Source organism: Lissotriton helveticus, chromosome 5_1 (genome assembly GCF_964261635.1).
Source record: "Lissotriton helveticus chromosome 5_1, aLisHel1.1, whole genome shotgun sequence".
In the NCBI taxonomy this organism is placed as follows: domain Eukaryota; kingdom Metazoa; phylum Chordata; class Amphibia; order Caudata; family Salamandridae; genus Lissotriton; species Lissotriton helveticus.
In genome coordinates, this window is record NC_136065.1 from 1,107,084,012 (window position 1) to 1,107,109,615 (window position 25,604).

At 42.5% G+C, this 25,604-nt stretch overlaps 1 protein-coding gene across 1 annotated transcript in view; it reads left to right on the forward strand.

The window, feature by feature from the left end:
* LOC144753513 (VPS10 domain-containing receptor SorCS3-like) overlaps nt 1-25,604 on the forward strand; it is a 2,605,581-nt gene that overhangs the window by 2,155,630 nt on the left and 424,347 nt on the right. Inside the window, exon 17 of the mRNA XM_078641177.1 lies at nt 4,368-4,481. Coding sequence (XP_078497303.1) covers nt 4,368-4,481 — 114 coding nt within the window. The remainder of the gene's footprint in view (nt 1-4,367; nt 4,482-25,604) is intronic.

Consider the following 25,604-nt stretch of genomic DNA (forward strand, 5'->3'; position numbering starts at 1 on the left):
TGTGGATATTCTATGTCCTACATCAGCTATCCTACAAATATAAAAAGAAACAATACAAGGATACGTTGAACTTAAAAAATGTGGGCATTTGACTACATGTGTTTTTTTATGTTTCCTTGTCTTTATATGTGAACATAGTGAACTTTTGATTTCTCATGTGAGATATGTCAGTACAATTTATTGTATTGCATGTATTCTGTGTGTTATGGACAGTCAAATAATACATGTTATTGATGAATTTCTCCTTGTGGCGTGTTTTATGGACAATAAGAAGTCCACAATGCAGAGGCTTGCAAGAAATTATGAATAGAAGCTTTCGTAATTGGCCAGACAGGGACCAATTTTTGGCCCTTAAAAGTCATCTTTCACAATTTTTGCCAGAGTTGTGACACCCAACTTCCCTAAGAATATACCCATGTTCTTAGGGACATAGGGTAACCCCATTTTACTTAGCTGTTCTGTTGATTGGCACTGTGAGGGAGATTGCCTTACGGGCATTGGAGTGTCTAGCAGCCTGTACTGTAGTGAGGAGGATTTGGGGAGCACCATTCCCATCGGCAGTACTTTATACAATGTATGTTGTATCTGTAAATAGTGATAAGGTTCAATGGGCGCTAGGTGGTACTTGCCCTGCAGTTCCGCGGAATGGATGATTACTCCCTATGCACCGAGGTTTCCCACCCTAGAAAGGCCAAAGAGGACCCACTGATGAAATACAGGCTGCACCTTGAGTGTGCCTAATCTAACTGTGTTCCAACTGTAGTTTAAAGTAATAGGCCAGGACTAGGTAGGGTGTGTTGTGCAATGCGTAAAGAAAATGAGGCGAGGCCATTATTGTAAGAAGTGCGGCCCTGTCAAGTAACAGCAGGGGCAGATACTCGCAATGTTGGATATTGTGGCTCTGGCATGCAAGCAGTGGTATTTGATTATTATTATAAAATCTGTCAGTGGTGGTGTATATTCTTAAGTATCGAAAACCCATTCCTGGGGATTCTCACCTCACTGTTTCAGAGTTAACGTGGTATGTCCACATGAAGAATATATATTAGGGACTTTCTCCAGTTGTTGGTATACCCTGAGTATTGGCCAATCTGGGTAAGTACTGGCATAATTCTGTTGGGAGAAAGGACTGGATTTGAGAAGTAGAGCAGAATGTCATTTACGTAGTGATATTTTATCTTACCAGTCAACAGTCCATTGCAACCCTCATCTGATCCAGGCTGCAAGCTGCTCCAGAATGAGAGCAAAATTTACAGGTGAAAGCAGGCAGCCCTGCCTGTTCCCATGTTGGAGCTGGAATATCTGAGCTACGTGTCCGTTGACTGTCACTTGTGCCAAAAGATCAGTGTCAATCAATCAATAAGGGTTGGTAGAGCCCAGCTACTCACCTGTGGGGGTCACAAGGCACTGGGGGAAAGGGCGGTTCTGTTGAGTGGAAGAGGTGTGGCACAGGGCGACTGAATCCGTAACTCGGTGGCTCATGGTTCGATCCCCGGCGGCAGATCAGCCCAGCACCATGTGACTCTGGGCAATAGCTTGCTTAATCTTCCCGACGACCCCAAACTTGACACCTTCGGGTAATTGTTTGCATTTTAAAAATACTGGACAAAATAATGGGTCATCAAAAAAGCCAGGTCTTGAGGTCCTTCTTGAACTGGGGCAGTGTGAGAGATTGCCAGTTGTGAAGCGGGAGGGTGTTCCAGGCTTTGGCTGTGAGCAAGGAGAAGGACTTTCCTCCCATTCGGGTCTTGCTGATATGAGGGCCAGTAGCCAGAGATACCTGGGCTTTGTAAAGGAGTCTTAACCACTTCACAAGTCACAGGCCCCCAAAGCACATTCTGATCAACATTCTGGCATTAAATGAGAGCACAAGTGCTTCCTTCTGAAGCCCTTGGAGATGCCACAAGTTATGAGCTGTTTTCCGCCTCAGGATAAAGCCGGATTGGTCTTGATGATTGAGAGTCGGGGTTACCTGGATCAGTTGGGAGGCCAATACCTTAGCCAATATTTTGAGTTAAACTTTCAGCAATACAATTATCCTATAGAAGGCACATTCCTCTGGTGTTTTACCGTCTTTATGTATGACTACGATACTGGCTAACCTTGGATCCCTGGGGAGGAATCCCAAGTCGTGCTTTCCTTGAACATTCTCAGTAGGTCAAGACAATATTAGAAGCTGTGAGTTTGCAAAGTTCAATGAGAATCCCATTATGGCCCACTGCATTGCCGGAGTTTAAGTCACAGATTGTTGCACTATTCTGTATTCAATAAGCTCCTCTTCCAGGACTGCACAGTCTGTGTTTGAAAGGGAGTTGTATGCCCGCCAATAATTCATGAGCTTCCGCCACTGTAGCGGTAGAGGCCGGGGGTATAATGGGTGAGGTAAGCAGAGAAAGTGGAGAAAGCACTGCCACTCCCTGTCTCTCTCTCTCTTTCACCTGCTCACCACTTTTTGTTAGTATTTCCAGTACCCAGCCATTTACCCGCTCTTATTTATCAAGCCAAGCAAGGAGTTTACCACTCCTGTCTCCCACCTCACAGAGGTGGAGGTGGGTTGCTCGATGACTAGACTTTGCAGCATTAGATGTGGTGCCTCAATATTCCTTTTACTTCAGGCTTAAAGTGTGTTGGATGCCTTCTTGCTTTTGATCAGTAAGCTTAGAATCCTTTTAGCTTTACTATTAACCATTTCTGGTGCTTTAAATAATTGTGATTTCCACTCTTGTTACATATGGGCTTTACATATGGTATCTAAGTTATTTTTACAGCATAATACAGTTTTAAACAGTCTGGCATCACCATGTGATTAAACAAAGTTTCTGGTTTTGCCCACCTTGAGATGCACAACAACAGTGAAATCTTCTCATAAAGGTATTCTCTACTCTTGTATGTCAGTGGCATTTGAATGTCCACAAATACAAGCCCCACGTGTAGTAACCCCTAAACATTTGCTTCTGCACATGTCCATCATCTGTTTTGTAGGGTTTCTCCCTAATTCTGATAAGAATCTAAAAAACAATTCAATTGAGCTTCTAAATTGCATTATAATGGGATGGGTCACCCTGTTTGTACCACCGATATGCACACTACTGATTTAGTAAATAATTGACTGATGACACAGTTGTGAGATGGTTATTTATGAGCAATTGTGAAAAGAGTTATTTCTAGTTGCCAAACCCACGTTATGAATACAGGCTAGCCTGCAGATAACTGCTAAACCATAGCTGACAGTACAAGAATAATAAAGAATATGCAGTTTTTATTGGAAGAAGGGTATTCATATAGATGTGCTTGTCCAGTGACAATACCTTAATTCACTTGATGATTGGGTGCTACCCTGCAATGCAACACAAGAATTGTGTTGATGAAAAATAATTTGAATAGCATTAGATACATCTAGGTAATTCTCTTTCTTACACAAATTACTTTTTAAAAACATCTCATGCTGTTTTCTATTATTACCTAAATCTTCAAAATGGTGATGTATTTTAGACATGGACGTCAATTCACCAAAATGCCAGGGGTATCAGGAGTGACATCGCATGCCAATTAACATTCACTTTGACCCACACATACATGCTGAAAAATACTACTAACACATTCACACCCCTCGCTTACTTAAGCACACTCTTACCCGCAAGCATGCATACAACATACATTTAACAGCATTCAATAGTTTTCTTAGCTTCCAGATAGGGTTATATTCCATCTAGTATACTACATTTTTTTATCGCACTAACAGTGAATAATATTATTTACTGTTTGTATGATAAAACACATTGACAGAAACCAGGGAAGTGAAGCTCCAATCAGCGTCCATTAGGAGAGCTACCCCTGTGGTACAGGCACTGATTTAGCCCTACCTCTGAAGCCAGGAGTCGCAGTAGCACTGCAGAGGTAGCAAGGGGCAAACCAGGGGTCGCAACTGCGGCCTCTAGAGACCGACCCCTAAATGACGTCCATGATTTTAGACACAATTATCACAAATGTTTCCATCCAATTGAATGTTCTCTATTTTAATTGCGTACTTCCTTTTCAAACAAACCTAGAGTGAAATATATATGAGTGACCGCAAAGGACACAAATGAAACAATGCAATCCTTTTAAAGGCTGTCTTCCCCTTAGCTAACACATTGGGCCTTATTTATGAAGGCCTTGCGCCGCCGGTGCGTCACTTTTTCCCATTTTAAAAGTGGCGCACCGGCGGTGCAAGGCCTTCATAAATAAGGCCCATTGTCTCTAATTCGATTAGATGGGTGGTGTTGACTTACAGGTCAGTTTGCAATACACTGGAGACTGTCTCATGTGCTGTCCCTATTATTTTTATTCTGTGCAACTAAATAGATGGTATTTGATTTGCATGACAGTGACTACGGATACGAGAGGCACGGCAGTAATCAATGCAGCCCAGCTTTCTGGTTCAACCCTACTTCAATTTCCAAGGACTGTAGCCAAGGCCAAAGCTTCATGAAAAGCACCGGGTAAGTGACTAACGTATGCATGCATACTTTCATCAAAATCCAGAAACCCAGTCTTTTAAATTTAAAAGGAAAGTACTGTATTGGAATAATTATTTTTTTACTTTATTTTTATTCATTCGCCCTGTGTAATACAATGCATTGTCACAGAGTAACTATTAAATAGCAGAAGAGACACTTTGATCAACAATAGTTGCCATCGCTAGAAACAGCCCCATCCAAGCAGTATGTCACAACTCTGTGCAAGTACAAATATGCCCCCTCTGAAGACCAGTGTTTAATAAACGCTGACCTTAACTTTCATCAGCTGACTGTGCTAATGTAACAGTCTTGCAAATCTAAACATCTTGCCTATGACAATGAATATTGTTTTGAAGGGCACCACTGTATGTGTCAGAGGAGTGGTTACAATATATCAAATACTTGATCCATTCCTTTACTTTGGAAGAGGGCCTCTTCCTCAGTACATTGCTACTCTGCATTTAGCCAGAGAAGGGAATCTCTTTCTCAGAGCTGGGAACTCCTTTACATACCCCCACCACCACTGGGAAAGGGTAAATTCTAAGTTGTTATAACCTGTGTCTGCTGGTAATTGAAATCCTTTTAATTTCATATTTAATTGTACAGCAGTACATCCACAGTTCGTTAATTCTTGTCGATCTGAGATCGACTTGATATTGGGGCAGGCTTCACTCCAGGCTGATTTGGTCAGAGAGATCATTTCCCTGTTAATGAATATTGTAATATGTTGTGGTCTATGACATGTCAATTAACAGAAGTAGTGCTTATGGAATATCCTGGGAGCACTCTTTTGAACGTGCTACATATTCTGTAATAAAGGCTGGTCTAAAGGTGCTGAGGTGACTTTGACTCCTGTGAAATGATTACAGGTTTTAAAAGTTCCACCTGAAATTATGTTCCCTATGCACCCCTGCATTAAATTCAAAGCCCTCCAATCGTAAGCTCTCTCTCAGAGGCAACCACTGACAGTTCTGAACTAGAACCCACTCGGAGTCGGTGATTCATCCAGTTCCCAAGAGAAACTGGTAGTTGATCGCCCTGTATAAAGCTAGCTTGTGCAGGGTGTACCAGTCCTGTAGTATATGGAAGGAGTCAATTAGCGGAAATTCTAGTTTCAATAGAGAAAAGAGTTTTTAGGATGCACATAACCCTTCAGGTGTATCCGCTTTTAACAGAGTAACAACAATCACCTCATTGAGTGTGGGCAGGTGGTCTCATACATTGCTAAAATATGTGGGGGGCAAGAACATCCATATATTGTTTGTAAAAGCTAGCTATGTCTGCTTCTTGACAGCAAACATTGAGCATGCCCCTAATAACATTTTTCATCTCTTCAAATAAAATTGGTGCCACAAATACCTCTCTATCGGAGTTATCTATCTATGCAACAGTTGGGTTTGCAGGGTTCTAAAATGGGTATTTGGGGGATATATAATAGTTCATAGTATTCCATGAGTTAATTCATTATGATTTGGTTGTTGTGTAGAGATTGGCTTTTTGCAGTTTCTATGCAGGTAATATTTCCAGCTGCTCATCAATGAGTCGAAATTCTGACCATGGGCCTACCAGGAGACCCCCCCGCCATAAGCCCTGGCCGCCACATATCCTTAAACATTTTACTTCGCTGTCTGCAGTATCATTAAAATCATCCAACTTAATGCAAATCTCTTTAAGCATCCCCGGTTGGGGACATAAGTACCATCAACCTCCTAACTTCCACCTCTAAACTTTCTATGCTGCCATGGATACATCTGAGTATGCTTTATTATTTGGCAATGCATGCAACTCAGACAGAGTCCCATACTAAACTGCGACTGAGCTGACACTGATACAGAAATATTGCATTAGTGCCACGTTTTCAGCTTTAAAAACTGTGCTCAGCTGCCACTTGATGTGATCAGTCATGCACCCATTTGATAACATCTTGTGTGCCAATCCAGAAATCATTTTGAGAATGCGTTTTGTGTACTGTGAGTGAAATGTAAACTTTGCTCTAGTTGGGTCATGATGTGGCAGACCTCTAGCTGCTGAGGACAGAGTCCTAGGGTCACATAGATATCCGTTTATATCCCTACTTAGACTACAGTTTAGTCCCCACCCAATATTACCTTTCAGAGGTTCAGATCTCTGTTTGTAAGATGCAGGTCCATATAAAACTGTGAACAGGCTATGTATGAGCTGAACATATTTAGGAACATTATTTATAATTCCTGGTCCCAAGGATTATCACATATCTGCCCTCTTGATCAGGTATTTTTCTTATGATATGAAGAGAAAAGCCTTTCCAAATCAACACATCACTAACACATCAACTATAAAAATGAATGAAATATTTCTTCTATTGCATGAACAGCTGCTTCAAAAAAGAGTCCCGGGGTTTAACCAGTAGATTAATAATTGACCAGCAGTTAATTTGATTAAAAAAGGAAAGTCTTCTTTTTATCTGCAAGTAACACCCAGTCTTGCTGTCCTAATTTTCTCATTAGGCGGAGATCATTGTATTGTATGTGCTGAATGAAATGTACACATATATTGTGCCTCTGTAGGGATGCTGAGCCTTTCCCTACCTTATAAAAATAATTTGGCTCTCTCAAATTCAATGATCTTAACTGTAGTGTTAGCCCTCACTGTGTGCTAGCAATTCTCCTATTTCAAGATGTGTATTGTTTCTTTGGTCAATATCAGTAATGTGGAACAAGAAACAGTCACTGCTATGAGCTCACTTAAACCCTCCCAATTTCCCTTTGCACTGATCATGCTCATAGGCTAATCTAGCTGATCTCAACCCCAATCTCCAAAATACAGATTTTGTTTAATGTGTACACATTTATAGTGGCAAAAGATGCAGCCAGCTGATCTAATCATCCTTGTCCAGTTAATTCTCTAGTCCCTCCTGAGTCTAGAGGGAGGATATGCTCTTGCTCTCCTTCATGTTTTTTTATGCACTTGAGAGACAGCTATGGGTAACCAAAAGCATGAAGGTTACCCTTGATCGTGAATCTTAGTCAGTCTGGGTACATAGTACTGTATGCTTTGTTCAAAGATTCCAGGTTTTTCTATATAGTAGTGTGCAAACTAAGCATGAGCGAGCGCAAAATCCGCTCCGATCGCGGATTTTGCGGATTTTCGGCAAATCCGCGATCCGCGAACTCTCGCGGATTTGCCGAAAATCCGCAATCCGCGATCGGAGCGGATTTTGCGGTCAAAAGTTCAAGCGCGCCTAATTAACGATGGCGCCGGCAAGCTGCCAGCGCCATCCTGCAATAGTTACTTAATTAGCTTCAACAGGAAGCTCTAACAGATAAGATACAGCAGGGGCTCGAGCGCCTGCTTTATTTTAGCAGTTGGAGCTTCCTGTTGAAGCTAATTAAGTAACTTTTGCAGGATGGCGCTGGCAGCTTGCCGGCGCCATCGTAAATTATTTCAACAGTGGTGTCTTCTTGAATAAATATGAAGGGCAGGGTTCATTCGGGCACGACGGTCCTGGCACAAAAAAATAAACCTCAACAGGAAACACTTGCAAATATCAATAAAGCATGTGCCCTAGTTGAAGCTTAAATTCAGTGACTCATTCATCAGCCCAAAAATTAATCTGCTGCTCTGATCGGTCTCTGACCTTTTATACACACAAGAGGCATGCTCGCATGGACGCCCCGTCCGTTTGGCCCCGCCCACACACTCGAGGTGTGCACCGTCTTCCCGCCATTTACCCACTATGATGGACATTTCACTCAAGGGACCCCTGCGCACTTCGGCGCGATTGCATAGTGACACACACTTGGTCGCTGGAACTAGTTGAAGCGCAAATGCAGTGACTCATTCAGCAGCCCAAAAAAAAACGTGAGCGTTGGGAGGCTGGGCATCTTTGACTTTTACGAGCGCAACCCCGTGCTGTTCCTGTGACCAGGGGCTTCTGTCTCTTAATCTGCTGCTCTGATCGGTCTCTGACCTTTTAGACACACAAGAGGCATGTGCGCTCGCGTGGAAGCCCCGTCCGTTTGGCCCCGCCCACACGCTCGAGGAAGCCCCGCCCCCAAATCCGCAAATCCGCTGAATCCGCGGATTTTGCGGATCCACGATCCGTGAATCCGCTGAATCCGCGAATCGTGGATCCGCAAAATCCGCCCATGCTTAGTGCAAACGACATACCTCGATGACAGCAATGGTGAAATTTGGAAACAGTGACATGGAGGATCCTTAGTAGCTGCGGTAATATATATATCACTTGCCAGTATAAGAGTCATTTCTCAAAATCTGTAGCTCAAAAGCTTGGCAGTGAATGGACTTTTACCCTGGTGGAGAGCTCAAGTGGACATCAAGTCCTTTTGAGCATTGAGGACGCAGCCATTCGTCGCACCATGGGAATGGAATAACAGGCCGCTACACCTTAGTATACCTCTTTCCAAAACAACCCTGAGCTCTTCCCTCTCAGAGAGGGATTTGTAGCACGCATCATGATTAGGCTCATAATGAAGTGGATCACTCACAGAATATCCAATAATGTAAAATAAATGAAATAATAAATATAACTGTAAAAACATTATTTCGATATACTTGTAAATGTTAATAATTATAAGTAATACATTTAATGTAAAAAAATGAAACATACATATATAAAATGTAATATAAATATTTACTGAAAAACAATTAGTAAAAAATACATTTAATTAATTTTAGAATGTTACACATATATTAAAAAATATCAATAAATAAATAAATATGCATACACCTGTAACATAAACATTTAAAAATATATATATTATAAATTAAAATATTAAAATACTTAATATTTTTTTAAACCTACGTTTTGCAGTACATTGAGGGCAACATTAGAAAACGTGTTGGAGAACAGAGGTGTAAAAATTACTATTCACACTCAAGCAAGTGCAACATTAGGGAAAGTGTAGGATAGCGTAGAAGTAAAAATTACTATTCCCACTCCAGCAAATTCAACAGTAGGGAAAGTGTTGGATGGCGGAGCGGAAAAAATTACTATTCCCACTCCAGTGAGTGCAACAGTAGGGAAAGTGTTGTATAGCTGAGCGGTATAAATTACTAGTCCCACTCCTGCGAATGCAGCAGTAGGGAAAGTGTTGGATAGCAGAGGGGTACAAATTACTATTCCCACTGAAAAACATTAAAATTTAAAAACAAACAAAATATCAATTACAATACAAAACATAATAAAAAACTAAAAACAAAACATATATAAAATTATAAGAATTAATAAAACATACAAACATATAATATTGGTAAACATATCAAACAATTATATCCAAAGATACATTTTTTAAATGTAATTTTTTTTTTACAAACAAATAAATATGTTTCTAATTTCTAATTTAAAACATTTCTAAAGCGCAGCGTACACCATGCGGTTTCTTGGCGCTAGTGAGCAGGATCGGCAACTGAGGGAAAAGACAAGAGTAGTAGGAATGAAAAACTAAGCGGGGAAAGCCTGATTGAAGAGGAAAGTTTTTAAAGCTTTCCGAAAGGAGAGATACTGGGTAGCAGAACGGAGATGGTCAGGGAGGGAGTTCCAGAATGTTGGGGCCAAGGTGGAGAAGTTGGCCCCACCCCACTTTTTACGTGTGAAGCGGGGGATCTGAAGAAGGGACTTAGAGGAAGACCGGAGCTCTCTTGTGGGAACATAGGGTTTTATTAAAGAAGAAATAAAAACGGGGGCAGTGCCCTGACGAGCCTGGAAGACCATGCAACCCATCTTGAAAAGGGAACGTTCTTTTACGGGAAGCCAGTGAAGCTCCCTAAGAAGGGGGGTAGAATGGTGATAGCGTGGGAGACCGTAAACCAACCGGGCCGCCTGGTTCTGGATCGACTGGAGTCTTCGCAGGCTGTATGCTGGAATGCCATGATAGAGGGCGTTGGCATAATCCAGCCTTGATATCACCAGGGCGGCCATGATAATCTTGAGTGCCTGAGGGGAGAAGAAGCGGGAAACAGAGCGGATGGTGTGGAGAGTGAGGAAACAGGAGGAGACCACGGAGCTAATTTGTGAATGGAGAGTGAGCTGGTGATTCATTTTAACACCCAGTGTTTTGACCGTGGTTGAGGGGGAAGGTGCAGGCCCAAGAGAGGGGGGCCAGAAGAGAGAGTTCCAGGGGCTGGATGAACCACCGGTGAGAACCAATTCGGTTTTGTCCGGGTTCAGCTTAAGGTGGTTGTGGTTCATCCAGTCCCTGATGAATGTCATAGTAGACTGAAAGTTAGAGACAGAGAGAGGAGAGGAGGACAGATCAAAGATGAGCTGGAGATCATCCGCGTAGTTGTACACGGTGACCTCCAGCTGCTGGAGCGCGAAGATAAGAGGGAAGATATAGAGATTGAAAAGTAGGGGGGAGAGAGAGGATCCCTGGGGAACACCAGAAGTGACTGGGAGGGGAGTGGTAGAGAAGTTGCCTAGTCGCACTGCCTGGGTGCGGTCCCTCAGAAAGGAGGAGAGCCAAACCAGGGCTGATCCCCCGATTCCAGCCGCCCTGACACGGGACAGTAAGATGGTATGGTCCACCGTGTCAAAGGCGGCGGATAGGTCAAGGAGGACCAGTGCCTGGTATTTGTTATCATCCATACCCTTTCTGAGGTTGTCTAGGACTGAGACCACAACCGATTCGGTTGAATGTCTGGGACGGAAACCGGCCTGGCGAGATGCCAGCCCCCCATTGGTCTCAATATGGGCGCTAAGTACCGCGGTAACGTGGCGTTCCATCACCTTGCCCAAAAAGGGCAGCAAGGAGATGGGGCGATAGTTGGCCGAGATGGAAGGGTCCGCGCCAGGTTTCTTCAAGATGGGTACTATAGTGGCTGCCTTTAGCGCGGGGGTCACTACACCCTGTGCTAGGGAGCTGTTGAGAAAGACAATGGGGGGTTCAGGACAGCAAGAGTAAATTTGCTGCAGGATACGTGCCGGAAAGACATCCGCCGGAGACCCCGACTTCACTTTGGGAAGGATCGCCAGAAATGATTCCTGAGTAAGGGGGGGAATGGAGGTGAGAGGGCATTGAACAGCGGGGGGGGAAGGATCGACAAATGTTGTAATAGAAATTATTTATAATCAAAAACATTAACTATTACATAAATATATTATATTTCTACCTACCCTATAACACCACACAATTTAAAAACACACATCTAATTTTTTTTAAAAAGTGTACCACCATAATTAACACAAATAATTATCAATTCAACCAATATTATTAATTAAAAAACACATTAAAATAGATAAAAGTGTATGTACTAACCAAACGTTGCCCCTATAGATCCAAAATACACAAACAAAATAAAAATAAATAATTAGCAAAAATATTTGTCAAGTAATAAATTAATCGTAATGATCAAGTAATGATCAAGTAGTGCAATTTATTTAAACTAAATTAGTTTCCACCCTCTACCCCAGTAAACACCACAACACACACCTAAAAATAATTACACAATTTCCATGACTAATTGTACATTAATAAATTAATATCAATTACCACAAATCATTAGTTAATGAAAATGTTTTCACTGCTCGCCATTTACCACTATAAAGTCCACACCTCACACATCACATTAATACCACCATTAATACCACAATTGCCATATTTAAATTGTAATTAATTAACTTAGCATTAATTAACAAATAATGAATTATTTATAAATAATTTACCCCACCCTATTTCCTATAAACTCCACCACCCATTTCTAAAAAATGACACAATTAACAATTAATGAACTATTAATTAATTAATTAATAACAATTAACCAAGGAATTAGAAATAATTATTAATTAAGTAATTCCCACAATTAACACTATAAAAGAAAATAAATATTATATAAAATATATGAATACATATATTAAAATTAAATTACTTTCAACCCTACTCCCCTATCAACTCACAACCCATTCCTAAAAAAGTGGCACAATTAACATAATTACCAATACATTAATAATAATTAACAACCAATTAATACATAATTAATAATAAATTAATTGCCACAGTTAACAGCATACCATATTAAATAAATAAATATTAATTAATACAAAATAATCATAATTTAATTATAATTAAATAAATTCCCACCCTCTTTCCTTATAAACCCACAACCGGCTCCTAAACAAATTACACAGATAACATATTTTCCAATTAATTAATTAATAATACATTAATTCCCACAATTAACAATATAAAATCTAAATTAAATAAATACTAATAAATAAAAAATGGATATTTAATTTATTATAAATAAAGTACTTCCCACTCTATTCCCCTATAAACCCATAACCCGCTACAGAAATAAAATGCAAAATTATTAACTACTAAAAAATGAACACATCTATTAAAAAACAAAAGCAATACTTAGACAAAAAAACAGAGCTTAAACAATTAAGATATATAATAAAATGAATAACACTAACCAAAAAAATCGATATTTTTAACAATGATATTTTTGCAAACTATATTAATGACCTCGATATTTAAAAAAACAATATTTCTTACCTTAAACTCGATATTCTGGACCACGATATTCTTGCTGTTGATATTTCTGTTCCTCGATATTTCAAAGTTGATATTAGTTCAAGTCGACATTTCCAACTCGATATTCTGACTCTATACCGATGAAGCATGTCACCTCCTGGTGGTTGAGGAAACGGTCCTTTAAAAGGGATACTCCACTAGCACTTGGTCCTTATAATCCTTTTGTAGTCCCAGAAGTTTTGTTTGTAATTTCGTATATCATCATCATCAATCAATAATCTTTATTCAGCAGAAAGCCATAAAAGAGAGTCATAAATATACAGTACTTGAATAAAACAAATAAAAAGTATAAAAACCATTAAGGATACAATTCAGCATCAGGAGGTTGAATCGACTTAAACTAAGCACAAAACAAACCAACATCAATAACATTAATCTTCATAGCGTTTCCTTATAGACAGTGCCACTCTTACATAATTTAACATTGTATGACAAATGTGCCCTGTACATAAACACTGTAAAACTCAAGCCCTTCTTCATAGTGCCTTAGTTTTGTATTACTTAGAATAGGAATCTAAAAAGAGGACAGAGGAACAGCATACAATGGGCAGAGCAATGCAAAGTGACATGTGCTCAGTTTGGAGATGCTATCGCTCCGGCAAAAAGTTAAGCATGTTGCCATACACCGTGAAGTTAAAACGCATACTTAAAGTGAAATGTGCCTAATCTAAAAAAGAGTAAGATCAAAATGAAAGGTGGGATTTATTATCCATTCTAGTTAAGGCTCCAAGCTCCTTGTTGTTGAGATCAAGACATTTCTAATGATAGTCTACTTTAGTTGGACCCTCTCCAATCACAGGTTTGTGCAATGGTTTAAATAACTATGTTTAACAATGTATTTATGCTTAAGTGTTATCTTGTGTGGATTACTGTATGAATCTAAGAGGCCTAAGATTTGAAAAGTTTTCTTCAAGTAAAATAGCCAAGGGATCTTGTCCTTACATCCTAGGACATACAGTCAAGTGTACTGGTTCTTACAAGTTTGGCCTGTGGAGTACTCCAGCTCTTAATCAAGAGTGGTAGAGAGGCACGTCCAATCAAATTCCCCACATATGATAACCCTAGTTCCTCATGACAAATAAAAGTGGCAGTGCCTCTAGGCTGACAATAATCTGCGGATGAAATAACTTTCCACACACTGGAGGAACCCTGCATTAGAATACTCCATTCATCCCACACCGTATGTTCATGCCGAAAGGCATTTCGTTTTGTATAACGTATCATCTCCTTGATAGGTTTATGCTGTCATCTGTGTGCAAATCTAAAAATGGACTCATTATTCCTACTGAACTGTTGGAATCTTAAAATTAATAAAGGAGTCCAGCTAAAAGAAGAGCTAAACAAAATCCCAAATAATTAAACGATTTATGGCCACATGTATAAATCTAATTTGCGTTCAAACACAGGACGATTTGCAGAATTGGCTTATTTGCAAATTCAAAAAAAGGCTTTTTCTATGTATCAAACCCTAATTTGCAATTTGGTAATTGGAGGGGCGTGTTTAGGGCATCCCTTTCAAATACCAAATCGCAGTGGTAAGTATGAATGTTTTGTGACCATGAATGGGGTCGCAAAGCATTTGCATTTTACCACCAACTTCAAGCTGGTGATAAGCCATTCGCACATGGGAAGGGTCCCCAAGACAGACCTTCCCCATTGGGAATGTGCAAGAAAACGGACCCCTGCCTGCTCTTATAAAATGAAAGAAAACGTTTTTATTTTGTCTTTTAATCACTGCATTTCAAAATAAATTATTGCTTTATTGAAAAGAAGTCACGGACATGGTGGTCTGCTGACCCTAGCCGACCACTATCCCCGTGATTCTACCAATTCCTAGAGAGTCGCAAATAGCGACCTCCCACATTAATGAGGTAGGTCAATGTGCACCTCCTCGGAATAGCTAAATGGAACTCTTGGAGTTTCATACATTAGGAATAGCGATTACTTAATTGCTATTTGCAAACAATCACAACTAGGTAATTAGTGTTCCTAATGTTGATAGATGTGACCCTTAATCTTTTCTAAATGTGACTCTCCGATGACAAATCATTTCAACTTTTTACTTGGATGACCACAGGTCAAAACATAAGACTTTGAATGATTAACCTACAGGTTCAGATCGCCCATATAGGGTGTCTATGCCCACGTTTTATTTTGACTGCCAAGGGACCTCGAGCACTGAGCCCTTCCCCCAGTTGGCAGCTCTGTCATGGTCTCCTGAGTTCTAGCTGCTTTCGAGCTGCAGCACCATTCTCACTGTGCCATACCTGCCAGCCTACAACCGCAACAGCCACTTAGTCATGTCTTCAGCTGGGGGTGTCACCAACATCCAGACTAGTGCTCTACTGGTCTTGTTTCTAGACTGAGATTGCTTTTCCTTGCTTACCTGACTTCCTCATTGCCCTACTTGGCACTGAAACACCAAGTAGCCCTGGTCTCCTCAGCTCGAACTGGTGTAGAAAACCTTGTCAATCTTGAAAGTGCTCACAATCACTTGGAACCGGTGAATCGGGTTTAAGCGGTCATCTTCTGCAGTTCCTTGGCAGTCCATAATTTGACGTTTAGGGATCTTTTTAGGTATGGGGACTGCCTTTGCTGAGGCCTCATTTTCACCAACTTATGTATTCTACGTGTTAAAGCCATAGCTAAATCAGCAGGTGAGCCATGCTATGAGACTTGTAAGGCTATGCTGGACATCAGCATGATAGTGCAAGTACCGTAAAATTAAAGTCCTTTTTTTGCTTGTTGACTTACAGGGCAGACATGCAGAGTCCATACCGCTCACATAATTGGGAAGAAACCTAATAGGGCTGTCAGCAGGCCTGTCTTTTAGGATCTACAAGGATTCTTGACTGCGCTGCCCCGCATGAAAAACAGAGATAGGTATGAGCAGGAGAGGGTTATAGGATTCTCCATCACCCCAAGTACTACAGCAATCTTTAGGATCCCCCTCCTTTGCTGACAAAAGGCTATTATTTTATAACATTTGGAAGAATATCTTTGTATAAGGACTGCAACAATGATATTTAGATGAAAAGTTTATGTCAAGTTATCTTGCTCACAACATTCCTTACCGTATCACCTCTTCATTGCGTCCTTGACTTCTCTCTGTCTGCATAGTATAGAATCTTGGTCTCTGACCACAAATATTGCCATGTTATTGACAAATAAGTGATATTCTTAAGTGCTGGAAGGTATAAATAGTTTATAGCATAATAGGTTTGTATAACACACTTTGACTTATGAGGATTCTCTGGACACTATTAACATTTGATGGATTGTGATCAAGAAATCCCTCCACTGGATGGGTTAATGCACTTAACCACTAGACTTGGCTATTGAAGACGGATTGTCGTGTCAGTTTGTTGCAGACTGTCTTTCAGTTGTAAGACAAATCATTTTTTAGATTTTTTTATTATTGGGTGCAAACTCAAGATAGCCCTTAAGTTTCCTTCAAATATCAGATCCAGAGAAATTTGCAAAGATGTCTTGACCGCCCTCTTAATAATAAACTTCTCAGGCTCCATTTCATTGATCATTTATTTCTTATTCCTTTATATTGTGCTACAGACATACATATAATCAATCCTCTAGTCATAGTTTACATTTAAGTATTTTTATTTTTATTGAAATTAATTAAAATGTGCCTAGCGCTAGTACAGGTAAGTTTCAATTCTATTAAAGACACGGAGGCAAGGATTATGCAGTCTTCCTTTGCTTTATTTTCAACAGCAGCCGTTTTTTTAACACAACGAACTACTACTCCCATGACCACCAGGGAGTAGGACAAACATTTCAACAATAGTCCTTTGTCACTCTGCCTTATCCAGCCTCCACTTGGTCCATCTTTAGTCTTTCCTCTTCTCTTTCTTCGTGCGTCTTTACGAACTTCATGCATCCTGTTTGGACCCATCATTTCCTGCAACAACAGGCAGCGTCAGAACAAGTCCAAAATGCATCAGTCATCGGAGCCAAACACTAAAGAGACATTGCTGAGCCACAGAAGGACATGAGTAATAAATAAACATACACCAAACGTTCACATTGATCAACATTTCAATGGACCCCAAAAACCAGTACTTACTCCAGAATGGGGAGCGTCCTCTTGTACATTGATCCCCAGGTGGGATATTCCTCACCTCCATGTACTTAATAGAATTGAAACTTAGCTGTACTAGAGCTAGACAAATTTTCAATCTGTGTCAGGACCGGAAGCTCAGATTGTGCCCCTGCAAAGCTTGTCCACCACCAGTTGAGCGACCGCCAAAACTAATTTGAAATAGAACCTCTTATAGGTCGAATCCGAGGACCAATCCGTCGCGTGCATAAGATCTTCGAAACGCGCTCCGAGCAAAAATGCTTTAGAGGCCATAGCACTTCTCGATGAATGGGTACCAAATTTCCTGGTGTCAATCCCCAACTCCTGCAGCACCCAATGCGCCCATGTGGCTATGGTTAGTGAAGAAACTGCCTTGTCTGGTTTCTGTAGAGCAATAAGCAGCTGTCTTTCACTGGGAGGGCAGACTTCCTCTGTCACTTCTTCACATGCTCGGAGGCACTGCACCACGCACAATTTGGGGGTAGGAAGTGACCCTGGTATGACATTTTGTCCTTCTACTGACGGTAAAGGAGACTACATCGAGGTAGAACACTCTGGTCGAGATATCAAGGGCTCGTACATCAGACACCCGCCTGCAAGAAAACAGGCATAAGAGGGTCGCCAATTTTACAGAGAGTTCTTTGCGTGACAGAAACCTATTCTGTTGCCAGGAAAGAAAATGATAAAAAATTATATTCACATCCCACAAGGCAGAGTAGCACGGTTCCCGTGGGAGGGATAGGCGAATGCCCCTCAGGAGTCTACACACAATGGGTGTTCCCCCACCGGGCATCCCTGAATCGGAGTATGACCCGACAATATCGCCGAGCGGAAGGTATTAATAGACCAGTAAGCCAACCCTTCCTCCACTAGGCTCACTAGGAAATTGAGAATATGGACTACATCCACGCCCATGGGATCAACACCCTGTCACAAACACCAAACGGCGCCATCTGTTCCAGGCGAAAAGGTATATTTTGGTTGTACTATCTGGCCACTCTTTGGATAACAAGGACTCAGCGTGTCCCGAAAGATCAAGTGACCAACAACACCTGAGATTCGCCAGGCCATCAGCTGAAGCGACCCTTCTACTACAGGCGGTGGGGATTGAGGTCCAGATCCAGAAGAATGTGATGAAAGTGGGGGAGTCGGATTGGAAAATCTAAAGAAAGTACCAGAAGAACTGGATCCACACTTGGGACCACTAAAGTGGGGTGACTAACAACACCTCCACCAGTTGGCGGAAAACAGAAGCTGACACTCGCGTGATCATGGGGAAGGGGGGAAATGCGGAGGCCTGCTCCTGCTGCTAGTCCCGGAAGAACACATCCGTCGCATCCGCCAGCGGATCTGGTCTCCAGCTGAAAAACCTTGGTAACTGATGATCCAGGCGTGACGCAAAAAGGTTGACTGAGCAAGGTCCCCACCTCTCCATTGGCTGGCAGAACACCTGGTGATCCAACTTCCACTCGCTGGATTCTAGAGGATCATGAAATTGTCAAACTGCTACCTCGTTCACTGGGCCCAGGAGATATTCTTCTATGACCGACACCTGATTGTCCAGGCAAAAGTTCCATAACTACTTCCTAGCGGCGCGACCGGGTGCCACCTAGGTGGTTGATATACCGGACCACCGAAATGTTGTCCATTTTGAGGAGAACACAAGACTGCACTCTGTCCTTTGTCCAGCACTGTACTGCAAACAAACCCGCCAGTAACTCCAGACAGTTGATGTGTAATGACTGTTCTTGTACTGATCAGGCTCCACCGGTGGAAAAATCTCCACATCCGGTCCGCCAGCCAGTTCGGCTGGCGTCCGATTCTATTACAATATCTGGGGTGGACCCGAAGATCAGTCACCCATTCCACGACTCCATGTGGGTAAGCCACCAAGCCATCTCCTCCTTCACTTCTGACGTGAGAGGGACAGACTTTGAATAAGTCAGGCCCTTCTTGAGGTGATGTGCTTTGAGTCACTGCAATGCACGGTAGTGCAGGGGGCCAGGAAAGATGGCCTGAATCGAGGAGGAGAGGAGGCCCACTAGGCAAGCCAGTTGACACAGCGAGCTGTGCGCCCTGGCCAACGCTTGGCAAAGTTCATGCCTGATCTTCCCCATCTTTCGGGTAGGCTCAGAGTTGAAGAGTTTGAATCTATCATGAACCCTAGAAATGTTGCACTTTGCACTGGGGAAAGAAGAGATTTCTTCTAGTTGATGACAAAACCTAACCCCTGCAGCAAGTTGATTGCTATTTGCAGATGACTGGTGAGGGTTTTGGGGCACTGGGCCATAATGAGCATGTTGACAAGGTAGACGATCATACGAATGCCTTGAGCCCTGAGGAACTCCACAGCTGGTTGGAATAGCGTGGTGAAGCACCAGGGTGCTGAGGAATGCCTGAAAGGCAGAGTGGTAAACTCAAACACCTGCTCACCCCATTCGAACTGCAGAAACCGACAGTGAGGGGGATACACCGGGTCGGTGAGGTACGTGTCCTTCAGATCCAGACAGACCATCCAGTCGAGAGGCCTCAAAACATCTCTGAGAAAGTGAATACCCTCCATTTTGAAATGGCGATAAACCACCCACTTATTTAATTCTTTTAAGTTGATCACCGGTCTACGACCCCGTCTGCCTTGTTAACCAGGAAGAGATTGCTGATTAACCCGTTGGGATGCTCTGTTGAAAGACGGCTTGCCCCTTTCTGGAGAAGGGCCGAGATCTCCCCGCTTATCAGCTCTGCATCATGCTGAGAGAAAGAAATGGCCAAGGGACAGGTTACCTGACAGGGATGGCCATGGAACTCCACTTGAAAGCTCTGAACCATCTGCAGTAACCAAGCGTTGATCGTGAGAGAGGCTCAAGTCGGGAGGAACTGTGCCAAGTGACCTCCTACTCGCAGGCACACCAAAGTCAGCACACTCACATTTGCCAGAGTTACTGGCTTGTCCTTTGAAGCCTCTGAGACCTCTGAACTTCTGTCCTCTGGTGGGATAGAATGTATTGAAATGAGACCATCCTGGCTTTGGCCATGTCTTGAGCCTTGCCCCCTGTCAGGGTTGGAAGGATAGGGGCGGCTGGTCGAGCAACCCCTGCCACAACCGTCCCCCTGGAAAACCAGAGGGGTAAAAACTCTGCAAATATTGTATTGTGCCTTATCCAAAGACATGAAGGTGTCTATAAACGTACTCAGTTCCTTCACGAATGGTTTGCTGAAGAGGCCACCCTGGGCAACTGCTCCGGCCTCTAAAGTGGGTTGGAATAGTTGGGGCGGCCGGTCGAGCAGCCCCTGCCATGACCGTCCACCTGGAAAACCCGAGGGGTGAAAACGCTGTGAATATTGGATTGTGCCCTATCCAAAGACATTAAGGAGTTCCTTGAACTTACTCAGTTCCCTAGGAAAACAATGGCCCGCTGCACCCAACCTGATAGGGCCTCTGGAGAGATCAGGGCACCCGTTGCCTTGGATTCCTCAGCCATGTCTAGGATTTTGGTGACTGGCCCTATGGAGTCGATGAGCTTGTCCTGGCTAGAATGCCAGGACCGATAAATACCCTTTTAGGGTCCCTGATGAACTTGGCAAGAAAGTTGCCATTTTGGGGTCCATGTCTGAGGTGAGGGCGACTTTGTCCTCCAGACAGGGGCGGGGACACTTCACCCGGAGGCGTTTACAAGCATATTTTTCCATTGGTTTCAAAAGACGGCTCACTACATTTTTGGCAACCTTCTCTGCCGTGACCCAGTCCGTAGACCTAGGGTGTACGATATTGTCTGGGTCCAGCAAATCTGAGATGCCCTTTGGGGCGGGAGGGTGGGTGGGGAGCCATGGCCTTGAGGGGTCTGTAGCCTTGTTCATATCTCCCAGAGAGTCCCCAGTGTCCTGGGGGTCTGGGGTGATGGTACGGGGGGTCTGGGGACCATCCTGAGGGGCCAAAGGCACCTTGATGGGGGCCTGCGCTAGAAAGGCCTGCTTCAGGCACACAACAGCATCAGCGTCCAAACCAGGGTTGCACTGCTTCTTTGCGGGAGGGGGCCCATCGTGCAATGTCTTATGGACTTCTGCGGGGTTCGATGAGGGTTTCAACCATAAGGCACACTCTTGCGCAATCTGCGATGAGAGGCGCTGTCCATGGCCTGATTCATGGCTTTATATATGGATTCATCAACTGCCTGGTAAAAATCAACATCTAAAGACAGGAAGGACAGATCGTCATCTTCCTGGTTCTGGTCCTGGTCTTGCATAGCTTTTAAATAACCCCTGAGAGCAGCAGGCCCCCTCAAGTGTCAGACACACTGGGTTTAGAGACTGCATGCAGATCTTGGGTAAATTTAAGCTGGGAGGGGGCCCAGACCACTATGGGTGAGCCAGAGGCACACCATTTTCTGGGCAGAGCCCTGGGGACACTCACGCCCTGTGTATATTGAGGGCTTTGGTTTCCCAAGAAAGTGCCCCACGCGGCGCCCGAGCCGCCAGAACTCCCAGGTAGGGCATCAAATGTAGAATACAATACAGACCCCAGCGGGGCGTAACCAGTGGCGGCTGGTGACATTTGAAAGTGGTGAGGCGTAAAAGTTTGGGCTGAGTGCCCTCTGGCGGGCAAGCGTACCAAGCGAGCCCAACCATCATAAAGTGGGTTTGGTGGGGTTCTCCTCTATGAAAATTGTGAAAATACGTGGTGCATTTTCAAGCAAATCTGAGAAAGCAAGAAGGATAATAAATCTCCTGGGAAAGTACAGTTATGATATCCTTTAGTAAAATATTTGTGACAGTGTACCCCCGAGCTCCTACACTCTTACCACTTTCATTCTGAATGGGTGTAGGCTGTTACAAATTTGCAACTCTTGTTCTTTGAACACTGCCCTATTTCTTAAGTAAGTCATGCAACATTGATGAAAGTACCCCTCCTCTATTCAGAAATTGTTCCAGCACCACTGCAGCCTTTAATCATGGCAGACCAGATCAATAGTCCTTCACCCAATGCCTGCCCACACACCTCTCCATTCTGGAACTGGGCCCAAGAGGCTGATGGTAAGTGGCACTTTCAGCAAACTCACCTCAGGCCCACAATGGAATCTGCTCACCTGCTCTTCTGCTCTACATTTAATTGGGGGATTTTCATATTCACTTCACATTGGAGGCATTCAATGCCAGAGGGAAGCCTGAATAGGTGCTGAGTGCTTGCACAATCACCTTCATTAAAAGAAGGCCATTCTGCAACAGAGGACATTTCTTGAATTTGTTTGTTTGAATTCTATAAACACTTTTATACTATAGCACTTTGCAACATTTAATGAGACAGTACAATATAATGGCAAAATACTATGAATAAGGAAACCAACAACAACAGGAGATCTGAAAATAAAAGAGGTGATGGTGAAAAGGGTAGAAGTCAGTTAAGCATGCTGGTAAATAATAAAGCCACAGCAGGCTGAATCATCATGTTAGGACGATGATAACTACTAGACAGTGTCACACCTCTAGTTATCTTCTTGTTAAATAATAGAGAATGGTGGGCTTTGGTAGCTGCTACTAACAGTGTAGATTCTAAGCACATGAGTAGACAGTGATCTAGATAGTAAACAAATTACTACAGCCAGATATCTAGAAAGTAAACACAAGTTATGTCACTGGTCTAAATAGCAAAGACATTCCTACTGCAATTAATCTAGATAGTAAATCCATCACTACTGCCAGTAACCTAGTTAGTAAACACAGGAGTACTGCCAATGATGTAGGGAGTTAACACGAGTACTGCCAATGATTCAGATTGGAAGTACAAAAGCACTACTGCCAGTAATACAGATGGTGCAGGTTAAATAGTTTGGTATTAAAGGCACAACACCGAAGCAGCAAACATAAACCTAAAAAAAAAATAAGAACACAAACAACGTTTTAGTGTGTGCAGAGATGCAGATTAATGCTGATGGATGTGAGTAGCAACTGAGACTTTCTTCAAAGCACAAAGTGACGAATGAAACGGACCCTCGAGTGGCTGCAGAGTTAACATCAGGCATTTGCAGCGATCATCCCCATCACAGCAGACCCTGTGTTTGATTGATTGAAAAAGCTTTATTCGAGTTATACACTCATAAAAGCACACGCATGTAAGTTTATACATTCAAAACTCTTAACATACATTTAACAGCATATTACAATTAAAATTCATAATTCACACACATAAAATATTTAACAATAATAATTAATGCAAGCTTTCTCAAAAAGTGCTAAGACTCAATGCATGTTGAAAGATAAAACCCTCCGCCTTGTGGACCATGCCCAAATTTATACAGTCAAAACTCTTAGCATACATTTTAGCAGCATATTTCAATTAAAATTCATAATTCACACACATAAAATACTTAACAATAATAGTTAATGCAAGCTTTCTCAAAAAGTGATAAAACTCAATGCATGTTGGGAGATAAAGCCCTCCGCCTTATGGACCATGCCCACCCCAGGTATTTTGCTGTTCCTACTACAATGGACATTTCGGTGGAGGTACAAATAATTCTCAACCCCTCAACACCACTTAGTACACCAAGATTTCTACAAACAGGTGCCAGCCAGGATTTTCTCGGGTTTACGTAGGCCTCACACAAAAATAAGAAATGTGCGATACTTTCGTTGGTGGCACCACATGTCGGGCAACACGAACTACTACTGGTTCTCCAACTAGACGTCAATGACCTCAGGGGGAGGGAACCTGCCCTTAACTGGAAAAATAATTTCCTATCTAACGGAACAGTTATAGTGTCCCAATACTGTTCTAGGGCAGGTCTCATTTTAATTTCCATAAATCTACCCCCCATAGATTCTGAGTTTACGCTCCTCCAGAGCTTCTGTTCTATGTAATCCCAATATATGGCCTTTATAATATTTTTACTAGGGAATACTTCCCCGAGGGGATTTTCCCAGAGCTTGGAGAGACCGAGCTCAGCGAGGACATCCCTGAGCATCTTCAGCCATGTAATTTTGTGGAAGACATCTGATTTAACTAGGGCTAAAAACCCCTCAGCATAGTGTCTAATTTCTGGGGTCGTCCATAGCCGTCTCCAGTAGAGGATAGGCCTTAGTCGGGCACGATCGCTAACCAATCTCCTTCCTAGATCCAGACCCAGTGGTATTAGTGGGGTGCTTTGGGGGAGACTTGTTATTCCTCTCAGAAACCTATTCTCGGATCTTTGGAGGGTATTAAGCCTCTCAAAGCCCCAAACTTCAGCCCCATAAAGGGCTGCACCCAAGGCTTTTGCATCGTAGACCATGAGGACCGGTTTTATAGGCCTAGTTTTGGATTTTACTTGTTCTACCCAGAGTGCTCCTGAAATCTGCTGGTGTTTCAGGACCTAGAAGTAAAATGAAATTCCTGGACACTGTCCAGGACACTGATGCACTGCGATAATCACTCGTAATGAGTGTAAATCTGGAGTTTAAGTGATGTCAAATCAGTTCAACTTAGAGTCATTACAAATAAACATAGTAATCATGCATATTTCAACGTTTCAAAACATTTTCGTTTAATTCAATTTTTAGTTCATTGAGAATTTTGAAAAATCATTCTATGATGTTGTTAACAATTCACAAGCATCTACATTAAGCAACGCTGTTGTGTAGAGCATCCCAATGCATTTCGGGCAGAGTATTGTGCCCTTCATCAGGGGAATCTGCGGAATGATACAATATAGTATAAGTGTCTGTTAGCGACAGAATATACAGGGTTACATTGAGGGGGATCAGGATTAGGAAAACGAAACAATCTAAGTACACAATATAGCTTGCCCAAGCGTAAATACTGAATAAACATCAAAAAAAGGAGTGGATAAAGAAAGGAAAGGAGGGAATGCCCCATGGTTCTGCCCTTATGGAGAAATAGATCGCGCTAACTCCAAATTAACTAACCAATCGGTGGAAGGGGTCGGCTTTACCCGTGACGTGAATTTCAAGCCATGCGTTTAAATTTGTACGTAATTGCGAGTGGTTGCCGAGTGTCATGCAAACCATTATTTAAGTGAAAAATTGAGCCCCACGAGTGAGGGAACATGTCGAAAGCATACGTGTGGTGAAACATGCGTACTCTGGGGAATCTTACTTCAATACGCCGGTGGCGTTTAGGATATCAAACGATACCCTTCCGTTCTAGGAAACCTATGGAGGGTAGATAATGCCTCAAGGTTATAATCTGCACTCTAATGTGTGCTCACCCAAGTTGATTAGGAGCTAAAAAACGCGGTTTACCGTTTAGCGTCCTCCGGTGCCTCTCTGCGAAAAACAAAGGGTACGGGTCAGTTAACCGTCGCGTTCTAGTTGGAATAATTGTCGCTGTGATTAAACCAAGGCGGTGCTCTTACCGTAATGTGTATTCGCGGGTGCTTCTACGGGTGCTCAAAAGTGCCGGTATAGTGGAAGGCTAACCGGAAGTGTCTCACTATGAAGCAATAGTGGACACAAAAAAGGGACTATGTGTTGGGCGCGCCA